Source organism: Lactuca virosa, chromosome 8, assembly GCF_052849685.1.
Source record: "Lactuca virosa cultivar CGN04683 chromosome 8, Lactuca_virosa_CGN04683_v6, whole genome shotgun sequence".
Taxonomy (NCBI): Eukaryota; Viridiplantae; Streptophyta; class Magnoliopsida; order Asterales; family Asteraceae; genus Lactuca; species Lactuca virosa.
Window position 1 is genome coordinate 212,145,647 of NC_136433.1, and position 24,754 is coordinate 212,170,400.

A 24,754-nucleotide genomic window follows, 5' to 3' on the forward strand; every position below is an offset into this window, starting at 1 on the left:
ATCTGTGGATTCGCCACTCGTGGGCTTGATTAGGGAAGATCGGGCTGAGGGTGTACGGCAGGAGAACTGGAAGCTTGTGTTGGGGTACAAAGTTCTTCATGTATGACTTTGTAATGGGTTGACTTGTGTAGACCCAATTGCATGTGGTGCCTTAGCCTTTAGACTCATGAGTTAGTGAGAGTGAGAGAGAGACATGTAAACACCTCTATATAAGGTGGGTTTGTCCACTTGTAGAGGTGTGCTTGAGAGGTGTAAAGTTTGAGTGTGTGAGTGTGTGTTATTTATGTAGATGTAGATCTATGTCCCTTTTTGTAACACAATACATATTCAATACATCTCTTGAACACCCAAATCACCATGTTCATTGTGCAAACTTTAATTCAGCATGCCAAACCATGTTCTTTGTCACTACAATTGGTATCAGAGCGGGTCTTCAAGATCAAGGTGATATTTGAAGAACGATTCTCGGTTTGGCTAATATTGTCGCAATTTGAACAATTTTGGTGAGTCTCTCTCTATGATCTCTCGTAATATTTGAATTCGTGCGTTGCGTTCTTGGTTTATGATCGTTTGATTCGTTGGATCAAATTTTTCTTGAAAAACCCCATTGATGATCCAATAATTTTTTTTAAGATCAAATTCAACCAAAAATAAAATCAAAATTCGTTTACTGTTCATGTTTTAATCAAGATTCAAGCCCAATACATTGTTCGATTGTGATCCAAAAGAATGGATCTGGTACTGTTCACTTCATTGAGCCCATTTCAGATTGAATTAGCCCAAAATCTTTTGAGTTTATTACTGTTCATCGATTGTATTTGGAGTCCAATTCATATTTGTTTTGACCCGATATCATTTGCCTGTTGGTCAGTCGATTTGTACGTATGCTTTACTTAGTTGTACGATCAATTCCAGATATCTGATTTCTTCATCGTTTGATCTTTAATCGTCCGTTCTATATTCGGTTGTTCTTCATTCTTATTTTTTCTTGATTGAATCGAAAACTCGATATGGATCGAGTTCGGAATCGACTTTTACTTTGTTGATCATCGATTGAATACAAGTCGTATTTAAATCAAAATTGTATTTGATGATTGTTCGATTTTGACTAGTTCTTAAGATCGATGTCTGTATATCGATTTTTGATTGTCGATTGATTTGAAATCGATAAAGTTTTTTTTTTTAAACTCGAAAATGGAACTCAATTTCATGAATGAATTGAGTATTTGTATTTGATATTCGATGATGATGATGAACAACTCAAGAACAGATATGACTGGTGAATGAAAAGTCAAAGATAAGATGGGAAAGTCAAAATTGATGTTCTTATGAAATCAATACTAGAATCGATTAAAATAGAAGAGTTCTTTGTGATTTCGGAAGTTGTTGTTTGATGGGTATCGATTGGGAACGAATCAAATGGTGAAAAACTTCGATTTTTGAAAAAGTGAAAGTTGCAGTCGATTGATGAACATATGGGTTTTGGTTTTGATAAGACGATTTGGTTTAAGACATGAAGGACTATTGCTTGTTGGTTTGAAATCGTGATCTGATTGTTCGTATGGGAAGATGATTTCGATCGTTGATGAACGAAGGGCTCTCGCATGGTTATGAACCGGGAAGCAAGGTCTGTTAATGGATATGTGATAATCGAATGATTGATCTCGTTTGTTCATTGGCATCAACTGGAAAAGCGAAGCCTGTTTGGACTTTGATGAAATCGATTTGGACGATAGGGCTTTACATGGTTAATGAACGAAGAGTTATCGATCGATTTCTTCGAAAATTTGGGTTTGATGATCTGTAAAACGAAAATTTGATTTTGGAATTGGGGCGTATTGTTCGAACATTTGGAGTCGATGGGTGATGATAGAACGAACAAAATTTTTTTCGTTTTGTGGTGATTTTTGGATGTCGACGAGTTTTTGGATGTTTGGGTTGAACTGAGAAACGAACGAAAAATGATCGACTATGATTTGGTGAATAAGATTCGAAGGGAACAGATGGGTGAATGTACGAAGGGTTCCTGTGTATTGGATTGATGAATTGGAGAAGAACTGTAAGGAACGAAGGGTGATCTGAATGTACGAAGGGTTACTGTTCATTACTGTTCATATATAAGGCTTCGAATGCTTCGCATTCATGTGTTTGGGAAAAATTTTGGGAAGAGGAGAGAAAATCAAAAATTCGTGCTTTTGGGTGAAAAATTTCCGTGTGTTTGGTGCCTGAGCTTTCGTACGAAGCGTTGCCTGAGAGTTTCGTGCGTTACCTGTATACTCAATTTGGGAAGAAGAAAACAAACTCAATTTCGAATTGGGTCCCTAATCTTTTAACAAAGTGACACAAATGGTCCAACTTCGAATGTTGGGAAAGCGCTTCGTATGATCGATAAAATTTTCGCATGATTGGCTCAAAAAGCAAAATTTTCGAAAATCACCCCTGAAATTTCGAATGGTTGTCAATTGGGAAAAGGCTTCGAATGTTTTGCAATAAGCTTCGAACACTTTGATCAAAAAGCAGAATTTTCGAATTCAGCCCCTAAAATTCCGAATGGTTGTCAATTGGGAAAAGGCTTCGAATGTTTTGCAAAAAGCTTCGAACATTTTGATCAAAAAGCAGAATTTTCGAATTCAGCCCCTGAAATTTCGAATGTTTGACACTTTTCACCCAAATTCGAAAATTTTGAAGTTTCGAATGTTTGATAATTTTCACCCAAATTCGAAAATTTTGAAGTTTCGAATGTTTGACACTTTTCACCCAAATTCGAAATTTTTTTTTGGAGCTTCGAATATTTTGGGGATTCTTCGTATGTTTGGTGCAAATGGCAGAATTTTCAAAAATAGTCCCTGAGGCTTCGAATGTTTGGCGGTTCATACACAAATTCGAAAAAGGACTGTTTTTGCTGAAAATTGAAGAAAATGCATTTCAAGCCCCTGCAGTTTGTGCAAATTGACGCTTTCTACCCAGCTTTGGAAAAGGGGGAGAGTTTTGCATATTTGGCTGTTTTGGGCTCACCGGGTCACTGCAGAATTTTGAAATTGACAATTTCTACCCATTTTTTAGAAATTTTGTCAAAGGCGATCCGTGAACGAAGCTACAAATTCAATATTTTTTGGATTTTCTGGGTTGAAGCACAAAGTTTATGCCACATGTTAAGGGGGAGTTTTGACACGAAAAATTCCAAATAGAGCACGTTCTTTTTCCTTTGGTGTTTTATAATCAATTTTCGATTATAAAAAGGGGGAGAAGTTTTATATGGAAATTCGAACTTGAATTTTTCATATTACACGGATTTGAAGACCGAAGTGATCTTGAAGTTTTGAAGCTTACGAGATGATGCAATTGGAAGTTCGGAAGTGATGTATTCGAAATGGGTTTGGTTTTATTGAAGATTTTTGGGATGTGTTTTTATGCGCAACTTTTGGGTGATTATTTGAAGTTAATCATTCGTTGCTACGTGGTTTGTATGGTCTCACATCCTAGAGCTCAAATTAAAGAATTATGGAAGAATTGAAGATTGAAGTTCGTTTCGACATGTGTCACCCTTGAGGCTCGAACAGCGTAGTGCTTGATTTTGGAAGATTTGAAGTGGGTCATCCATTCCTAACTTTGAGGGGGAGAATGTTGGGGTACAAAGTTCTTCATGTATGACTTTGTAATGGGTTGACTTGTGTAGACCCACTTGCATGTGGTGCCTTAGCCTTTAGACTCATGAGTTAGTGAGAGTGAGAGAGAGACATGTAAACACCTCTATATAAGGTGGGTTTGTCCACTTGTAGAGGTGTGCTTGAGAGGTGTAAAGTTTGAGTGTGTGAGTGTGTGTTATTTATGTAGATGTAGATCTATGTCCCTTTTTGTAACACAATACATATTCAATACATCTCTTGAACACCCAAATCACCATGTTCATTGTGCAAACTTTAATTCCGCATGCCAAACCATGTTATTTGTCACTACAGCTTGAGAGGATCAGGGGCGAGATCACCCGATTTGTGTAGGATAGTCGAGGACTGTTGACCCGTTATGGTCGGGTATGGGTTCTGATGTCTGGTGGGGTTAGACAGATTGTACTGGAGGAGGCTCATAAGTCTCGTTTCTCTATTCACCTGGGGGCCACCAAGATGTACCGGGATCTGAGTTTGAGTTACTGGTGGTCGTGCATGAATAGAGAGATTGCTTGGTACGTCGAGAGGTGCTTGACCTGCAAGATGGTCAAGGCAGAGCACCAGAGGCCGCATGGCAAGCTACAGCCTCTGGAGATTACCATGTGGAAATGGGAGCAGATCTCGATAGACTTTATCACCAAGTTGCTGAGGACGGCGAAGGGATATGATGTTATATGGGTCGTCGTGGATCGAGTGACCAAGAGTGCCCATTTTCTGCCCATCCGGGAGATCTCATCGGCCGAGAAGCTGGCCTGTATATCTGCGAGATTGTTGCTATCCATGGAGTTCCGGTCTCTATTGTGTTAGACTGTGATGTTCGATTCACCTCCCGTTTCTGGCAGAAGTTCCATGAGGAACTGGGCACACGGCTGCAATTCAGCACAGCTTATCATCCGCAGACGGACGGTCAGAGTGAGCGGACTATACAGACCCTCGAGGATATGCTGAGAACCTGCATTATCGATTTCGGTGGGAGCCGGGACTCCTACTTTCCCCTTGCAGAGTTGTCCTACAACAACAGCTTTCACTCCAGCATTGGTTCCCCACCTTATGAGATGTTCTATGGACGGAGATGTCGCACCCCAGTCTGTTGGGGTGAGGTTGGCCATAGGGTGATGGGTTGGACAGAGGTAGTTATGCAGACTACCGAGAGGATCCAGCAGATCAGACAGCGGCTGCAGACTGCTCATAGTCTGCAGAAGAGTTACGTCGACCGGCGCCGATCTGAGTTGGAGTTTCAGTTTGGCGACATGGTACTACTGAAGGTCTCACCCTGGAAGGGTGTGATTCGCTTCATAAAGAGGGGGAAGTTGGGTCCCTGATATATTGGACCATTTCGGGTTATTGCCAGGGTTGGCAAGCTGGCATATAGGCGAAATCATCCTCAATGGGGGAGAATTGTAACGCCCGAGAGTTGGGCTAAACGTTAAGGGGATAACAATAATAAATATTTGTTAATCAAATAATTAAAATCCTCAAATAGGATAAATTTTCTTCGTGTGCGTTACAGGTTATATAAATACTTATTTATTATATACATGTTATGTGGACAAATATTATGGGTATGTAATATTTGTATAAATCTTGTTATAAACTTATCGAAAAGTGATAAAATAACATTTCTAAATAGAAGATTATTTAGGATAAATAATCTTAACGAAAATTGTAACGATCTCAAACTATATAAGACGTATTTGGTCTAGATACATTTAAGGGTGAACCCAAGTAATAAAACGATAATTTTTCCGTTTTTCGATAATAATTGATCGGGTACTTTTTACGACGTTAGTTATTGATTATAAATGATTTGGATAAAATTTTATTATAAAGCGTATAATGATTTTATTAATAAATAGTTAAGGGGTTATAGTGTAACTTGAACGATATATTGTGTTAATACAAGAATAACTTAGGGACCATAAATGTAAGTCTAATTTATAAATTGCAAACCAACATATCGTGTAAGAAAGAAATATAAGAAAGGTCGTACATATTTTATTAATTAAAATGATACGTGTTGATAAAAGAGAAGTAATAGTACACCTTCTAATAATACGTGTTAACCTTTCAAGTATGTTCATACACATCTAATTAATTGAAGTTATACGTGTAATTCTTATGGGTGACTAATCTTTTGATATTGTACGAGTGATTCAAAAATTCTTGATATAAATAGAGGTATCCTTTGAGCAATTCTTACGATAGAAAATGATAATAACCAAAGATATAAACAATATAAAGAAGGGCCAGAAATATTGAATTACAGTTCAGAACTTTTGAGCAATGAGTCATAAATAAAGAAAGTGTGATATAGCGACGATTACGACAATAGTTAGTAACCACTAACTAGTCAAGTGAGTGCATATTTACTTTCATCTTATACATAGATATGAAATATTCAATATAATTACGTAGTATGTGTGCATATTATTTGGAGTAAATTACACGAATGGTCCCTATGCTTTGGGGTAATTTGTGTGCTTGGTCCTCAACTTATTTTTTAACTCGGAATGTCCCTACTGTTTTTTTTTGTTACGCGCTTGGTCACTATTGTTTGTTTTTTTACACGTTTGGTCATTGTCTTATCTAAAAATACTATTATTTAAATAGGAAAAATGATGGGGTATAAGATAAGGTGAAGGGTGGGGTTGGGGTGTGATAATTTAAATAAATTAAAAAAATCAAGGGCAAAATTGTCTTTTTAGGTAATACAGGGACCAAGCACGTAACAAAAACAAACAGTAGCGACCTTCCGAGTTAAAAAAATAAGTTAGGGATCAAACGCGCAAATTACCCTTAAACCATAAGGACCATTCGTGTAATTTACTCTATTATTTGTCTTCCTGATATCTATGCGGGATGAACGTTTTATACATGTTTTAAATAATTTAAATTGTATATGTATTTTATATCTACAAATATGTTGCGTAGAACATGGGCAGATAAATAATGAGGAATGAAAGATGATATAGATGAATATTGGCAGCTGCGCCATAACCCGTAAGTATTTTTGACTTAAGTGTTCACCAGATGTACTCTAAATATCCTGCCAGCTACGCCTAAAGGATAATATTGGCAGTTGTGCCTAATAGAGAACATCATAATCCTTGCAGTTGCGCCTAAAGGACAATATTGGCAGTTGTGCCTAATAGGGAACATCATAATTCTAGCAGCTGCGCCTAAATGATAATATTGGCAGCTGCGCCTAAATGATAATATTGGCAGCTGCGCCTATATGATAATATTGGCACCTGCGCCTATATGATAATATTGGCAGCTGCGCCTAAATGATATTGGCAGTTGTGCCTAAATGATAATTTTGGTATATGTGCGTAATAGATAACATTGGTAGTTGTTCCATTGGCAGCGATGGAACTTCGTGCTTGTTGCTTAGGACAATCCTTAGGAATGATTAAATGAAGAATAAATGATTCTTAGGGTATATCCTTAAGAATAAAGAATATAATGTGGATGGGTAACTGGGTTAATTGTTTGATGATGAAACATAATAATTTTACTATTGTGGGTTGAAAACCCTATGTACTCACCAGGTTTCCCAACCTGACCCACCCAGTTTATTTGAATCACAGGTATCGATGCGAAGATGCATTACACTAAGAGATTAAAGGAGATGTAAATCACTAGTGTAAACGAATGTAAGGTCTGTTTATGCTTATGTTTCTGTATTGACGATGACATCCCAATGTTTTAAAATGAATAAAATACATTTCTTCGTAAATGCTTTGATAATGTATTTATCATGTTTTTCTGGGAACAAATTCCATAATATTATTCTTTAAAATGAATACTCTGATTTTCAAATAAGCATAAATAAAGTTTTTAAAATGACCGTGAATTTGGGGATGTCACAGTTGGTATCAAAGCATTAGTTTAAGCGAACTAGGAATAAGGATTTATTTCTAGACTTAAACTTAGAATGCTAAGCGATGATCGAGAAGAGTGTGTCTAATATATTTTAGATAGTACACCTGAATAGACACAAGCACTAGCTTATTTTAGGAAAAATGCTTAAATTGATTTTATGTGCTAAATGATTTATGATGCTTTCTGATGTCATTATTTGATCTGATCTATGGTCTATTGCCGACCGGATCTGAAAATTTTATATGTTCAGATTTTCTTACGTTTAATTACGTTATTAGAACTGACATGTAAATTTTAGAGGTGATAAGAAGACTTACGATAGTTGACATTGATAACTTCGTAAATAAACCAATCGAGTGACATCGTAAAATAATACATAGCAAGTGATACCGTAAATAGTGTATTAATACCTACAGAGTAGTATCGTACCTTTAGAGTGTGTTTATTGATAGTAACATTGGAGGAGTATTGTACATGTGAAGTACACTTTCAAATGGCGGGATGATAAAACTTTGGTGTGATACATGAAGTCGTCTCACCGCTTGGCGATTCCACTGCCAACCAGATTGAAGCAGTGATCGCTTACGGAGTTAGAAGAGCTAAAAATTGTGATGAATAGTTCGACAATATCAAAATTGATGTTGTGCAAGATTTAGAAGACTTCAATGAGGATTAAAGGAAAGGCTAACATAGTTTTCAGACTCAATAGGCCAAGACCTTGTCTAACGTTGTGATGTAGTATGCAGTTCGAGTGGTGTGTTAAGAGTTGATCTATACCTTGTATAGGATGCTCGAACTTAGTGTTTAAATATGCATAGTGACAATTGACTTCCATCACATCCATACGAAAGTTCCATAGTGTGTTAATCCAAATTTAACATACAGGATTAGAGTGGTGAAATCAGTCATTTGGTTGTGAAAGGTTGAGTGACTTACTTGTCTAAGTAAGGTGGAGTACTTAGTTGAAGAAGCAATACACGCATAGTAATGCAAGAGAAGAGATGTTACTGTCAGGAATGACCGAGAACCAAGTTGAAGCTCGAAGAACATGCTAACATGCAGCTAAAATGAAGACTTCCTAGGATTGGCTTTTACGACGTAGACTTAAAAGATACACCAATGAGAAGAAAATTTTCTCATATAAAGGAATGATGACGTCATGAAGAAATAGAATGATGTGCATGGTGACTTGCATGAGCAATTGGATAGAATTTGTCTCCATACCGCTAGAGTATATACTGGTTTAGTGTGCCTTGTAGACTGGCATTACCCCAGAGAGAATTTTTGTGAAAAGTTTGGAAGTGAAATTCCTAGAGACCTAGGAAAGAATGAGAATATGCTAGATCGAGCATATGCGTGAGAAGGATCCTAGAAGGCGAGGCTAGGAAAGCCAAGATAGAGACACAAAATCCCTAAAGAAATTGTTGTATGTGCTTGTTTGAACACACTCATGTGTGATAAGTTGCTTTGTGGTTTTTTTTGGTGACTTGGGGACCGCGAGGCAATTCTTGGGACGACTATGAGTAGGTGTGAAAGGTAGTAGAGGCCTATACTACCATAAGCACAGGACTCACACTTGGATCAGGGAAAGTCACAAGGTTACCAAGGCGCTAGAAATTGATTATGTTTTGTTCATGTATGTCGTTACCATCGATTCGGTAATGAACAAGAAGATGATTGTTATTCCAACCCTAGTGGTCATATCATATCGAGTCCGACTATGATATGTATTCTACATGGTTCATAGAACCAAGTTCGATGTAGCATGTAACTTAAGCCAGAAGATTGAAGTAAAAGATAATCGAAGCGATCAATAGAAGTATCGCGATCACCGTTAAGGTAAGAAGCTTGTAGCTAGAAGTGTTACTATATCACATTAGAACATGAAGGAAGGCTTCTTCCGTGATAGTATTCGCCTCTTAGAGGTAAGAGTCTAGTTCGATGTGAATCTGATGTGTTATGCATTGGAAGGTCATTAGAATATGGCTACTCGACTTGTTGTTGTAACCAAAGTAAAGACCTTATCTTGGGATAAGTCCATGACCGAATTTAAGAAGAAGCAGGAGTCTCCGTTAAAGATCGAGTTTGTAACTCGAATCCTAGGACTGAAGGTCCGACATAGGATGAAGAGTGAGTGTAAGTTCGGGCACCACTAACAGCTAAGAAGCCCAAGAGTTTGATACTCGTTTCAAAAAACAAAGGAGTTACGGTTGATGTAGAAAGGATAAGAAGACACATAAGGATGTTTGTTATGCGTCTATGTCCAAGTACTTTAGATGTGGTCAAGATGATCAACTGAAGAGCGACAAGTTAATCGTCTCAACAAAGAGGAAAATAAATTATTAAGTTTATCAACCGTTGTTATTGCTAGAATTACCCTCTTACACCATTTTTTTTACACGGCTACGTTGGTAAACGACTTCGTGCTTGTCGTGATCTTGATCAGACCATGATTTTGAGAAACGAGAAGATCACTCGTTGCGAGCACACACAATGATGCTACGTTGGTGATGATAAAGTCATTAATATGACGATCATAAGTTTCTTTCAAAGAGAAAGAAGATTAACAATCACAGAGACGGATCCGACTTGGGCTTTGATTGGTTGTAAGTAGCAGCAGAAAAGAGATTGAACCCAAGTGAGGGAGAACCAACCATTAAGGCAAAAGTGAGAAAGACAACTCTTACTTGAATAATAATAATAATAATAATAATAATAATAATAATAATAATAATAATAATAATAAAATCATAATAAATAAAAGCGAGTAGCGGAGATCGTATGTATTCGTTAGGTTTGTAATTTCAAGGACGAAATCATCTTAAGTGGGGTAGAATTGTAATGCCCTAGAGTTAGGCTAAACGTCAAGGGGATAACAATAATAAATATTTGTTTATCAAATATTTAAAATCCTCAAATAGGATAAATTTTCTTCGTATGCGTTACAGGTTATATAAATATTTATTTATTATATACATGTTATGTGGACAAATATTATGGGTATGTAATATTTGTATAAATCTTGTTAGAAACTTATCGAAAAGTGATAAAATAATATTTTTAAATAGAAGATTATTTAGGATAAATAATCTTAACGAAAATTGTAACGATCTCAAATTATATAAGACGTATTTTGTCTAAATACATTTAAGGGTGAACCCAAGTAATGAAACGATAATTTTTCCGTTTTTCGATAATAATTGATCGGGAACTTTTTACGACGTTAGTTATTGATTATAAATTATTTGGATAAAATTTTATTATATAGGGTATAATGATTTTATTAATAAATAGTTAAGGGGCTATAGTGTAACTTGAAGGATATATTGTGTTAATACAAGAATAACTTAGGGACCATAAATGTAAGTATAATTTATAAATTGCAAACCAACATACGTGTAATATAAACAAATATAAGAAAGGTCGTACATATTTTATTAATTAAAATGATACGTGTTGATAAAAGAGAAGTAATCGTACACCTTCTAATAATACGTGTTAACCTTTCAAGTATGTTCGTACACATCTAATTAATTAAAGTTATACGCGTAATTTTTGTGGGTGACTAATCTTTTGATATTGTACGAGCGATTTAAAGGTATCCTTTGAGCAATTCTTATGATAGAAAACGATAATAACCAAAGATATAAACAATATAAAGAAGGGCCATAAATATTGAATTAGAGTTCAGAACTTTCGAGTAAGGAGTCATAAATAAAGAAAGTGTGATATAGCGACGATTACGACAATAGTTAGTAACCACTAACTAGTCAAGTGAGTGCATATTTACTTTCATCTTATACATAGATATGAAGTATTGAATATAAATTACGTGCTATGTGTGCATATTATTTGTGTTCCTGATATCTATGTTGTGTGAACGTTTTATACATGTTTTAAATGATTTAAATTGTATATGTATTTTATATCTACGAATATGTTGGGTAGAACATGAGTAGATAAATAATGAGGAATGAAAGATGATATAGATGAATATTGGCAGTTGCGCCATAACCCATAGGTATTTTTGATTTAAGTGTTCACCAGATGTACTGTAAATATTCTGGCAGTTACGCCTAAAGGATAATATTGGCAGTTATGCCTAATACAGAACATCATAATCCTGGCAGCTGCACCTAAAGGATAATATTGGTACTTGGTAGTTGTGCCTTATAATGAACATCATAATTCTGGCAGCTGAGCCTAAATGATAATATTGGCAGCTGCGCCTAAATGATATTGGCAGTTGTGCCTAAATGATAATATTGGCAGATGTGCCTAATAGATAACATTGGTAGCTATTCCATTGGCAGCGATGGAACTTCGTGCTTGTTCCTTACGACAATCCTTAGGAATGAATAAATGAAGAATAGATGATTCTTAGGGTAGATCCTTAAGAATAAAAAATATAATGGGGATGGGTAACTGAGTTAATTGTTTGATGATGAAACATAATAATTTTACTATTGTGGGTTGAAAACCCTATGTACTCACCAGGTTTCCCAACCTGACCCACCCAGTTTATTTGAATCACAGGTATCGATGCGAAGATGCATTACACTAAGAGATTAAAGGAGATGTAAATCACTAGTGTAAACGAATGTAAGGTCTGTTTATGCTTATGTTTCTGTATTGACGATGACATCCCAATGTTTTAAAATGAATAAAATACATTTCTTCGTAAATGCTTTGATAACGTATTTATCATGTTTTTCTGGGAACAAATTCCGCAATATTATTCTTTAAAATGAATACTTTAATTTTCAAATAAGCATAAATAAAATTTTTAAAATGGCCGTGAATTTGGGGATGTCACATGCGGGAGCATATCCGGATCTATTTGCTACAGCAGACTTCGAGGACAAAGTCTAATTCAAGTGGGAGGAGAGTTGTAACATCCCTAGATTTGCAGGTATTTCCGAATCCTCTCTTTTATTATTATTTTGTCATTTGTAGTCCCTGGGGTTGGAAGAGTCGAGCCATGAGAAGCCTAAGGGCTAAAGTTGCAACTTTGAGAACAAGACGAGTACGCTAAGCATACTAGGCGCACCCTAGTATGTTGGGTGCACACTTGTATATGCTAGGCATACTCACGACAGATGGAAACCCTAATATTTAGGGTTTGGGTGTTATATAAACGTCCTTATGAGCTCAAAACCTCCATCATCTCAGCCTCCATAGTTTTAAACCGTTTTCCCCAAACCCTAACCCCTTTCTTGAGTGTGTGAGGTAAAAATGTGTGTTTTGAGTAGTTGGGGAAGAAGGTGTTGCGTCAAGAAGTTGGAGAAGGAGGACAAGCTTGTATATTTGAGGTATCTTTGTGCTCTAGAAGCTTCAGGAGGTAAAAAGCTCCAACATTTATGCTTGTATGATGAAGATCTTGCCATATTAGCTTTATGAGACCATTTCTTGTCCCAAAAGTCCCAAGTTGGTGCATGTTATGTTTTGAACGAAATAAGTTGTCCTTTCAAACCCTAAAAAGGGTCCTAAGTGATAAAAATGATGTCCCAATGGCTAAAAGTGTCCCATGCATGTAGTAGAAAGGTCTTAATGGGTTAAGACCATGTATTAAGAACTTTATGGACGTCCAACGTCTTAAAGTTCGAGACTTTATGGTTCTAAGGCACATTTGGTCGATGGATCTGGAGTTTGGGCTTAATTGCTTAAGCCATTAAGCACTTATTAGGGTTTTGGTGAAACTTGTGTACGCCCCACATAATTTTTGTATGCCCAGCGTACTTAGTCAACCACCCCGATGGTGGTCAACGCAAAGCGGAGTACGCCCAGCGTACCAGAGGAGTACGCCCCACGTACGCCCTCTGTTGGGCTTTTGGCGATTTGGGCTCCTTTTTGCGCCAGTTTGACATGGTACTTGTTGGACTTTCTGAATAGATGTGCTTTAGGCCGGTAGTGGTAATAGATCTTAAAATAAGGCCCGATTAGGGAGTTGGGCTCAATTAGGAAAATTGGGCCAATGATGGACCTTATGTATATGGGCTTTTGGATAATGAATTTGGTATTGGGCCTTGGCCCAAATTAGAGAAAAGGTAAAATGGACTATCTTGACCCTTAGTCAAGATTGATATCCCAAGTGTTGACTTAGCATTCGTTATTTTGGATAGTTCGGGATTTTCGGTGAGACAACGGTCGAAGACTTTCAGTCCAGCTCAGCACTACTTGTGAGGTGAGTTTTCCTCACTATACTTAAAGGGTCGAAGGCACCAATGCCAACCCTTTTCGTATTTGTATCCGGGTTTATTGCATTATGATATGCTTAGTGACATGTTAGGTCGGTATCCTGGTATATAGGATGATACTATGTTAGTGACCTGTTAGGTCGGTATCCTGGTATATAGGATGATGTTATGATTAGTGATCTGTTAGATCAGTCTGACTTTTTGTATATGCTAGCATTTGTTATCTATGTGTTGATTGTATGATTGGGTGTGGGTTGAGGCGAACCTGCTTTGTGTTGTAGGCGAACATACCCAGGGCGGACCGAATAGACTGCAGGCCATGGGGGCATATGGCCGAAGGCCCAGAGAACGGTCCAGACAGGCTGAAGGCCTGGGTGGGCGGACCAGACATGCTAAAGGTTCTGAGAGTGGGCCAGATAGACTGCAGGCTCGGTGAGGGCAATCCATTCATTCTGTAGAGTATATATGCATGTTGTTTATTTGCTATGATATGGTTATGTTGTATGGCGTTGGTATTTTGGGGGAACTCACTAAGCTTCAGACTTACAGTTTTGGATTTTGTTTCAGGTACTTCAGATGATCGCGGGAAGGCGGAGGCGTAATCGTGCACCTCCTCACATTTTTATGATCTTGATTTCTTGGATACTCTGATATGAAACTATTTTGAAAACATTTTGTAATAATTAATGGTTTTTGAATGCTTGAAAAAGTTTTAAATTGGCTTGAATTTTATGGATATTACATAGTAGTAGTTGTGATACCAGAAGAGAAGACATGAGCACAAGGTCAAGAATTAGATAGTAGGTTACTATTTATTTTATTCCTTATTATGCATGTAAATAGATAGATTTTTGTATTGTAAACCCGTGATTTTTCCAAAGATGTAAATGTTTTAATTTGTGTAGAATTATGCACTTGTTATATGCAACTTTGATATATCTCTAGATTATATGTTAGAAAATTCGGGTCGTTACAATGTAGAAGTTGTGGTGGAAACAATTGAAGGTGTTCATGTATAAGGTGAATGTTGAAAATGGAAGATTGGGTTTTTTGTTTGGATAAAACTGCACAAATGGTCCCTGTGGTTTACACAAAATTGCCACTTTGGTTCAAAAAAGTTTGGGCTAGCACCACAAGTCCAAAGTTTTCATTTTCTTGCATATTTGGTCCAATGGGTTAACTTCCGTCTATTTCCCTCTGTTAAGTTATGTTTGACTAGTCAAATTAGGGGTATTTTGGTCATTCCCTATTTATGCCCCTTATTTTATATTAATAAAGGAGAGTTCGTATGTATGCCTCGCCATACGGATAATATCGAGCCTAATTCACATTTATAGTCCTTAAAAACCGTGAGTCGATACAATTTCCCTCCTCATTGACTGAGGATCAAGAACCCTAAACTGATTACCAAGGTTGATAGCTTCGATCAGGCGACTTTCGTAGTGAATGCATATACCAATGTGGCACTTAAGGTTGTCAAGCACGTCATTCGACCCAAGGGTGGTTTATGGTACGTAATTTTATTTTTGATCATTTTCTTGATTTGCTTACAAGAAATCATACCTTCTGAAGTTTGTTTTTTGCTCTTGTGTTGAAGATGGACACCCTACATTATTTACCATCAAGCTACGTCATGGAGGTGAGTTCACAAAGTTTTCAAATGTCAACTACATTGAGGGTACTGTGACGTACGTAGATATGGTGGATATAGAAGAGTTTTCTATTCACGAGATGGATGCGATTATGAAAGGGTTAGGATACTCAGTTCCTCCAGTTATCTACTATCATTTTCGAGTGCCAAAGGGAGACATGCATTTTGGGCTACGGGCCCTAGGAAATGATGATGATGTCCTCAATCTTGCCCAGTATGTGAAGGAGCATAAACTGATAAGGGTTTACACCGAACATGGTATTACTAACTTGCTTACGTACTTTATGGCTCCTAAACCTATACGAAAAGTTATTATTGAGCAATTAGAGGAGATTGATGAACATCAAACCCTCCCAAGTAATAACCAACCAGTGGCATGCCACAAACATGCATACCACCTATGATAGCAAATGAAGCTGCTTTAGCCTTGTCGATATCCCCTGAATATACACAGAAAAGGGAATTTATCAAGGACAAACCATTGTCATCATGTATTAAGAAATTGGTGATGGATGATGTTGGTGTTGATAGGATTGGTGGGAATAAGGATGATGCAGCTAATGAATTTGACCAGGGATTTAATGAATTTGATAAGGCATGTAATGATATTGACCAAGATTTTTTAATGAATTTCATGAGGCATGTAATGATATTGACCAGGGATTTAATGAATTTGATGAGGCAGCTAATGACTTTGATATTGGGTTGTACCAACAGATTTTATAGTCTAATAAACAAAATGTAGATGATGAGGTTCATGAAGGTGAGGCAATGCAGTTAATAAGGAAGTCACTGAAGAAGAGAATCATGACAGAAATGAAATGAATGATGAGAATGTAGAGATGAGAGATTTTGCAGTTGATGATGGAAGTGAAGATAACATAGAGACTGATGAAGAGAATCATGAAAGAAGTGATGAGAGTGAGGACAGTGATGATAGTGATTTCTGGGTGGATGAAGACAACATAATCCCTGATGTAGAAGTAGATATGAGGGATTTTTACATGAATATAGATCTTGAAGCAGAATTTCTTGAAAAAAGATTATCAAAGCATAGATATAATGAGAGTGATGAGGTCAATGAAGAGTTGGATGTTATAGATAATAATCAATGGGATTCATTGGATGAGGGTTCTGATATAGATAGGAAAAGAAGAGTTGTAATAAAGGAATTGGGGAAGGATACTAGGTGCTCTCAAGGTGAGATACACAAGGTAACTTTTAGGATAGGACAAAAATATAAAAATAAGAAGGAGTTAAAGGAAAAGATACAATTGCATGCACTGGAAACAAGAAGGAATATATTCTTTGTGAAAAACGACAAAATGAGGTTAAGGGCAATCTGTAAAGGAACTGTAGCCTTTAGTGATGGTCATGTGGGTGAACCTACCCCTTGTCCTTGGGTGATACAAGGTTCTAGGTCAGATGTAAATAGTAATCGGTTCATAAAAACTTACAACCACGAACATAGATTCCTCCAGACAAGAAAATTTAGATCTGCAACAGCAAAGTTTATCTCTAAACGGATAATGGACCAGATTGAATCCAACCCAACAATCCCAGTCAGATCTCTTCAAGAACAACTTCAAAAGGATTATCAAGTTTGATTCTCTATTCACAAGGTATTCATGGCCAAATCTACTTCAAAAAAACTTGACCAGGGTGATTATAAAAAGCAATATGATGTTCTTAGAGATTACATCCTGGAGTTGCAGTCTACTAATCTAGAAACCACTGTGAAGTTAGAGTTTGATTCAGAACCCAACCTAAGTGCTACCTCAAGAAGGTTTAAAAGGATGTATGTGTGTTTGGGTGGAATGAAGAAGGGGTTTAGAGCTTGCCTGAGGGATTTTCTAGGTTTTGATGGGGCATTTATGAAGGGCCCTTTCCCAGGACAAATTTTAACTGCAGTTGGGGTAGACTCCAACAATGGAATATACCCCCTAGCTTATGCCATTGTCGAGACTGAGAACACTGACAGTTGGAAGTGGTTTCTAGAGTGTATTGCAGATGATCTGGACCTATATGCAAACTCAAACTTCACATTTATAAGTAACAGACAAAAGGTTTGTAATTTGTTGTTTATATTTGACATATTTGGATGTACTATATTAACTATGTTTTAATTCCTTTACAGGGATTGCAGGCTGCCATTTCTCAGTTGTTCCCATGTGCTGAGCACAGGTTTTGTCTCAGGCATATACATGACAATATGAGAAAAACATGGAGAACTAATGAGTACAAAGAACACTTGTGGAATTGTGCTACAGCTACAACAATACCAGAGTTCAATCATAGGATGCAAGAATTCAGCTCATATGATATAGAAGCTTATAATTGGTTGAAGCAGATTCCTCCACAACACTGGGCAAGAAGCCACTTCACAGGTATATACTTCAGCTTCCAAATTTACCTTTTTGTGTTAGTATATGTTTGATCCTGACATTATTGTGGTGTTTTCAGGTAGAGCAGTTTCAGATATGCTTCTGAATAATCTTTGTGAAGTTTTTAATAGCAAATTGATTGAGGGAAGGGACAAGCCACTGATAACCTGCTTGGAGTACATTAGGGAGTATATGATGAAAAGAATATGCAATGTCATAAAGGTGAAAAAGAAGTGTGTTGGTCCACTAACCCCATCTGCAACAAAGATCATGGAGAAGAATGTGAATTGGGCATCTCAGTACACAGCTAGGTGGAATGGGTCAGATAAATACCATGTGCAAGGGCCATGGCAGGATCAACATGTTGTTGACATGGTTGAAAGAGTATGCAGTTGTAGGAAGTGGGAATTAACAGGACTCCCTTGTAAGCATGTCATGGTAGTCCTAAATGACAAAGCAGATAATGGTGAGGAAGTTGGAGAGCTACACACTTATGCCCACAGGGTGCACTGGCTAGAAACATGGAAAACAGCTTATGTGTACAAGGTAGAGCCTATTAAAGGTCGAGCAATGTGGCCTATAAGTGAATGCCCAATTAAAATCACCCCTCCTCTACACCATAATCAGCCTGGAAGGCCCAAGAAAAAGAGGAGGCAATCTATTGAGGAGAAAAGCCAGAAGAAGGGAGACAATGTTGCTAGTGGTTGTGGGAGTCAAAACCATATTGCTAGTGGGAGTGGAAAGCTTACAAGAAAGTTTATCCAAGTAACTTGCAGCAAGTGTAAAATTAAAGGGCACAATGCTAGAACTTGCAAAGGCCAAGGGAGTAAGTGATGGGATTTCAAGGGATTTTGATGTATGTAGGGGTATAAGTGCCTTTTTGGGATAATGTTATGTTTATGTGTATTGTATGTTTAGTACTTTATGTGTTTTGGGGTTTAAGCAATTTGGATGTTATTTTTGGTACTTGATAGTGTACCCCTGTGATGTATGGGAACAATTTACACTGGATTTGATGTAATGGCTTATGTTATGTTTAATGTCTTGATGTTATTCTCATGTATAATTTTTTGTTGTAGAACTTGACCAATATGCCCTTTTAAACAAAACATACAATTGGCATTCATAATGTGTAAACCACAAACTAAATAAATTGACCAATATGCCCTTTTAAACAAAACATACATTTGTCATTGATAATGTGTAAACCACAAAAAAAAAAATTGACCAATATGCCCTTTTAAACAAAACCACAAACAAAATAAATTGGTCAAAATGTACATACCAAATATAATCACCATTGACAAATTCTTGCAAAACATGTCTTACATTGCTTACATTTTAACCACAAAAGACTACCACAAAGTATTGCCCAAAAGATTACATTGCTTAAACAAGATACTACCAAAAACATTAAAACACTACCCAAACCATTACACTTCAATATACTGCTTAGAAACCACCCAAACCATTACACTTCAATCTACTTCTTATAAACCAGAACAAACACGAACAGCACCCAACTGCATAACAGGTAACACTTGAGTCTTGTGTTTTGTGACTTCAATTTTTTGATTGACCTCAGCAGTCCAGGTATAATAGCTTTTGAACGTTCACAAATTGGACCATCAAACCACCCAATAAATCGACATTTGGATCCCTTCGAAATTTAAGAAACAAAAGAAGATCGTAACATGTAATGGGAGATTTATGCTGAAATCCAAAAAAAAAACATTTGCGTACCTCGGTAGGGCATCCCCAGAAGCGGCTACCTGGATTTTTTGTCAGTCCATGTTGTGCGAACTATGGCCATTTTACCACAAAAACAAAGCACCATTTTTTATTTTGATTTCTTGAAGAAATCGAAGACGATCGCAGAGTTGAAGAAGACCAAGCTGAGAACGACGACAAAGAGGGATTGGGATTCGTTCTTATAGGACTCCTTTATTAATATAAAATAAGGGGCATAAATAGGGAATGACCAAAATACCCCTAATTTGACTAGTCAAACATAACTTAACAGAGGGAAATAGACGGAAGTTAACTCATTGGACCAAATATGCAAGAAAATGAAAACTTTGGACTTGTGGTGCTAGCCCAAACTTTTTTGGACCAAAGTGGCAATTTTGTGTAAACCACATGGACCATTTGTGCAGTTTTGTCTTTTGTTTGTTATCCTTTTTAGTTAATGAAATTTAATTTGGAGGAGCAGGTTGTGAGGCAAGAGTTATTGATATCCCAAGAGACAAAAACATTAAGTTGCAACAATCCTCTTGTTCAACTACTTTTTCATAATTAAATCTGGAATATTTATTATCTATCTCTTCTAATAAATGAAACCTAAAAATGACACGTGTCAGTTTTTTGTCTCTTTGACATGTGTTATTTTTCTTTGATTTTTATTATTTCATTTTTTTTTTGTAACAAATCAAATTGATATCCTAATAACATTATTATGTTTATTTTGCTTAACAAATTAATTCATAATTACTTACAATCAACAATATCTTGGTTTTTTTTTACATTTATTATTTTTTATCTATATAAAAATTTTAAATATACCGACCGTGGTTTCCACAGGTTATAACCTAGTTTATCTAACAAACACAACTTATTTTAAGGGATTATTCGAATTTTGAAAATATATAAAGATTTGAATAAAATATTTACTTCCCTCATTAAAAGGTTTTGTCTCAGGGATCGTAGGATCGTACCTTCCCTTGATTTTTTTTTTTTTTCAAATGAATTTTTTTACCACTTTATTAGGGGTGAGCGTGGTGCGGTTTGGTGCGGTTTTTGGCCAAAACCGAACCAAAAACCGCAACTTCGGTTTTTTGAAGTTTAGAAACCGCACCGTTCGGTTTTATGCGGTTCGGTTTTTGCGGTTTTTTGCGGTTCGGTTTTTTTGCGGTTTTTTGTCAATTATTTTATTTGGTTTTTGTTTGGCTTTTTTAATAAAACTCAGCAACTCAACGAGTTACTTTGACTCAGATGAGGAGTGTTAATCATTTCTTGAGAAACTTTATATAGAGATGAGGAGCGCCAGATTGACTCTCTTATATGAAACGTGAGCATGATGAAAGTTTTATCTCAAAGGTGATCAGGGATACTCTTAAAAGGCTGACAAAATTAAAGCCCAAATGATATCTTGGAGATGAACTGATACCACCACCTCTTGGTTTAAAATTAAAGAACATAACCACTCATCCAACATCTTCTAATGCTTGAATATAATACAAATTAAATATAATATTTATGAAGGTGATAATATCAATTAATGTATTAATAAAAATGATATTATCGTCACTAGTATTCTTCATATTTAAATGTTAAAAAATGTAATAAACATTATTTGTTCTTGTAAATATCACTATACATATGCTTAAAAATATACAATCATCTTCTGATAAGATAGATATTTATATTTATAGATTTTTAATTGTCATGAGTTCTTAGTTTTTACAAATATCAATACTTAATATATATATATATATATATATATATATATATATATATATATATATATATATATATATTCGGTGCGGTTCAGTTTTTTGCGGTTTTGTTAAGACTAGAAACCGCACCGCACCGAACGTTTTCGGTTTTTGCAAAACTAAAAACCGCACCGTCGGTTTTCATTTCGGTTTCGGTTTCGGTTTATGCGGTTTTTTCGGTTTGCGATTCGGTTTTTGCTCACCCCTACACTTTATGTCTTTTACCCTTTACCAATCTACCATTTATCATTTTTTATTATGACTTATGACTATTATTTTGAAGTTTTTATAACTTTTGAAAGGAAAAATTAAATGTCTGAAATATTTTTCATTATTAAATATTATAAATTAAAATTATATTTTATTTCTGAGATCATAGGATCTCGATCTTATGATCCCGATCTTGCAAATCCAAAAACGATCCTAGTAGGATCCAGATCTTGACAACTTAGTTCTTACCCTCAATCAATAGCTATTTGAACATGCTATAAAGATTATACTAGTAAAGGATTTGTTTGTGTTTTTTTAATTTTCTGAACTATGAAAAGATAAAAAGAGGGATAAGTCTCAAACAACATCCAAACTAAAAAATACAAGATCTCGATTTTCAGTGTCAAAAACACAAAGGGAAATATAAATGGAGGCAGCAGTCAATTCATCGAAATGCCGACTAGGTACGAACAGGAGCGGGCCCCGCTCCACCACCCGGGCGTGGTGCTTGACCTGGCTTCGGTCCATCATCCTGAAATATAATGATTTAATCACTACTGAAAAAATCTATGTTTTTAAAGATATATTTTTTTAAGTTTTTTTTGTTGCGAAAATAAAGTTTCATAGTGCGAAATAGTCTTTAAATTAGGAAAGATTTTCACCAAAAAAACAAATTGGTGTAAAAATGAAAGAAAAGAAAGTTAATATTTTTTTTGATAAATGGGGAGGACAAAAAAGACAGAATTACCCTTGGTCGAGTGAATCTCTTTGGAGGCTCGCGGTTTCTTCTATCAACTCGTGAGCGGACTCTAACAACTTTAGAGTGAATTGCACACGAGACACAGTATTGCATCTTCACGTACAGCTTGGGAAGTGTATACTCTAAGAAATTAAATTTTTTATAAATGTTATTCATTAAATTTTAAAAAAATAATAATAACTATATAAAACAATCGAAACTTACGCTCAAAAGCACATGCTTCTTGAACATCCCTAACAGCAGCTTGCTCCACAATGTTCCTTACAAGAAATCTCTTGATAGCTTTGTCCTAGTAAACCACAAAAAGTATTCACAATAGTTGTTTATAATATACAAAAAGGAAAAAATAAACAAGAGCAAATTTGGAAAAAGTGAGACCTTAATGAATGTATTTTAAACAAATTTACATAATAATGTGCTAAAAAAATTAATATGCATCTAGTCAAAAAGAAGAATCCATATATATTGTTAGCTTGGAAATTTATATAAACATATAGAGAATCCATCAAGTAAATGCATTTAGAGCCAATATATATCCACAATTACAAATAATTCATCTAGCAAAACGTATTTAATCAGTTAAACTAAATCGATGGGTACAATCAAACATGTTAAAAATCTCACTCAATCTCAATCAAACAATCTAATATGATTTATCACCAGAATACGACATGTATGAATAATATTCGAATTCGAATTGAGAATTAAAAACAACAGATGATGAAGTACCTTAGGGCAACATTTTCCGCAGTTAGAACAACGAATGAACTTGACGTGTCCACGGCCATGCTTGTTGCGTCCGCCATTTCTTCGCTTGAAAGTCTGCAGCAACAAAGAAAGATCAGATAGAGGGAGGAAACGTAGAAGATGGATTCATGAGATGATCATCTAACTAACCATCGTTCAGAGATCCTGTGGTTTTTCGTCGAGGGGAAACCCGCTTCTGCTGTGCCGCTATCTTCAGTCTAGGGTTTGTGGAGATGGAGTGTTTTGTTATTTAGATCTTTACTGTATGGGCCATCCCACTTGGACTTGGGGTTCAGTTTATCCTGACTTTATATACGGCCCATAAAAATTAGGTATATTAAAAAGAAAAAGATAAATCATATGGAAAAAATGAGAAATGAAATTTCGTTATAGATATTTAGATTGAACTCGGACCTTCTTCATCTTTATTAGCCAAATGACCTAACCTAACTTGTTATAGATATTTAGATAGCCATAAATTTCAATTTATTTAGGGTGCGTTTGGTACAGAGAAATGAAATTGCTGTAGAGAATGGAAATGCAGAGAAAGAGAATTAAGTTGGAGAAAGAGAATTGACTCCCTTGTTTGGTATAACTGAGAATTCACTAAAGAAATGTGTCTGAAAATCATTTCTCTTGTTTGGTAGTATTAAACAGTGAAATGGAAATGCATTTTTTTTACCTTGTTTATTTATTTTCAAACAACATTGTTTTTATAAAAATGCATTATGATGTACATCTTTGTTTTCCAAAATAAGAATATTTTATGTTTATAATTTTTTATTATAACATCACTTTTTACCAAATAATTTATTTTCTTTTTAATTAATATTAATATTATTATTATTATACATACATACATATATATATATATATATATATATATATATATATATATATATAATATTGAAAAACATATTTCTAATGTAAATGAATAATTTATAAATAGATTCAAACCGAAGAAATATTATCACACCATATAATGAATACAATATAAAAATAAGAATAATGAAATAACAATAGAGTTGTCCAATCATTAAAAATAGTATAAACACCATATAATGAATAATGAAGTTTACATAAAAACATGGAATAAATTAATTATTGGCACGCCTTGAACTCCAATCAGTAAACATAGTATTAGCAAGAAGATCTCGACGGTCAGTCCACCCTTGCGAGGTCTCCACGGTAGAAATAATGTTGTCATGTTCGTCTCCAAATTGGGTGTGATTTGTAGGGATTTCTTGATCAAGGGGGTCTTCCGTCATGGTTGTACGTATGAAGTTATGCATCAAACAACATGCAATGATTATGCGTGACATAGATTCTATTGGATGGTATGCATTATCACGTAAAATAACCCATCTAGATTTAATCAATCCAAAACATCGTTCTATTACGTTCCTTGTTGATGAATGTCTCATGTTATACAACTCTTTACCATTTGTAGGAGGTCGAGACCAATCGTTAAGATGGTAACGTTGCCCGCGATAAGATGTTAAAAAACCTTCACCATTTGTATAACCGGCATCACAAAGGTAGTATGTTCCTACAATAGATTCTACATATTTAGTTAGACTGTATTGATAATATTATGTAGCTTTATGTTTTATGTATATCATACCATGGGGTATTTTCAGACCATGTGGTCTACTAATAGCATCTCGCAGTACTTGACTATCTGCTGCGGAACCCTCCCATCTCGCTAGTATATATATGAATTGAAGATCTCTCGAACACACTCCAAGTACATCAGTACAA

The 24,754-nt window shown here is 35.7% G+C and overlaps 2 protein-coding genes across 2 annotated transcripts; one reads left to right on the forward strand and one right to left on the reverse strand.

Annotated features, from left to right (window-relative positions):
- Positions 1 to 17,026: 17,026 nt before the first annotated feature.
- On the forward strand, positions 17,027 to 18,616 carry LOC145131234 (protein FAR1-RELATED SEQUENCE 7-like). The gene is made up of 3 exons (XM_079065954.1): positions 17,027 to 17,464; positions 17,536 to 17,785; positions 17,862 to 18,616. The coding sequence occupies exons 1-3, from the start codon at positions 17,027 to 17,029 to the stop codon at positions 18,614 to 18,616; spliced, it is 1,443 nt and encodes a 480-aa protein (XP_078922080.1).
- Positions 18,617 to 21,770: 3,154 nt separating this feature from the next.
- Positions 21,771 to 23,265, reverse strand: LOC145128437 (small ribosomal subunit protein eS26x-like). Its single transcript, XM_079063231.1, has 5 exons — positions 23,144 to 23,265; positions 22,976 to 23,068; positions 22,451 to 22,535; positions 22,235 to 22,368; positions 21,771 to 22,018 (listed from the first exon to the last, which is right to left on the reverse strand). The coding sequence occupies exons 1-5, from the start codon at positions 23,144 to 23,146 to the stop codon at positions 21,947 to 21,949; spliced, it is 387 nt and encodes a 128-aa protein (XP_078919357.1). The 5' UTR covers positions 23,147 to 23,265; the 3' UTR covers positions 21,771 to 21,946.
- Between the last annotated feature and the right edge of the window lie 1,489 nt (positions 23,266 to 24,754).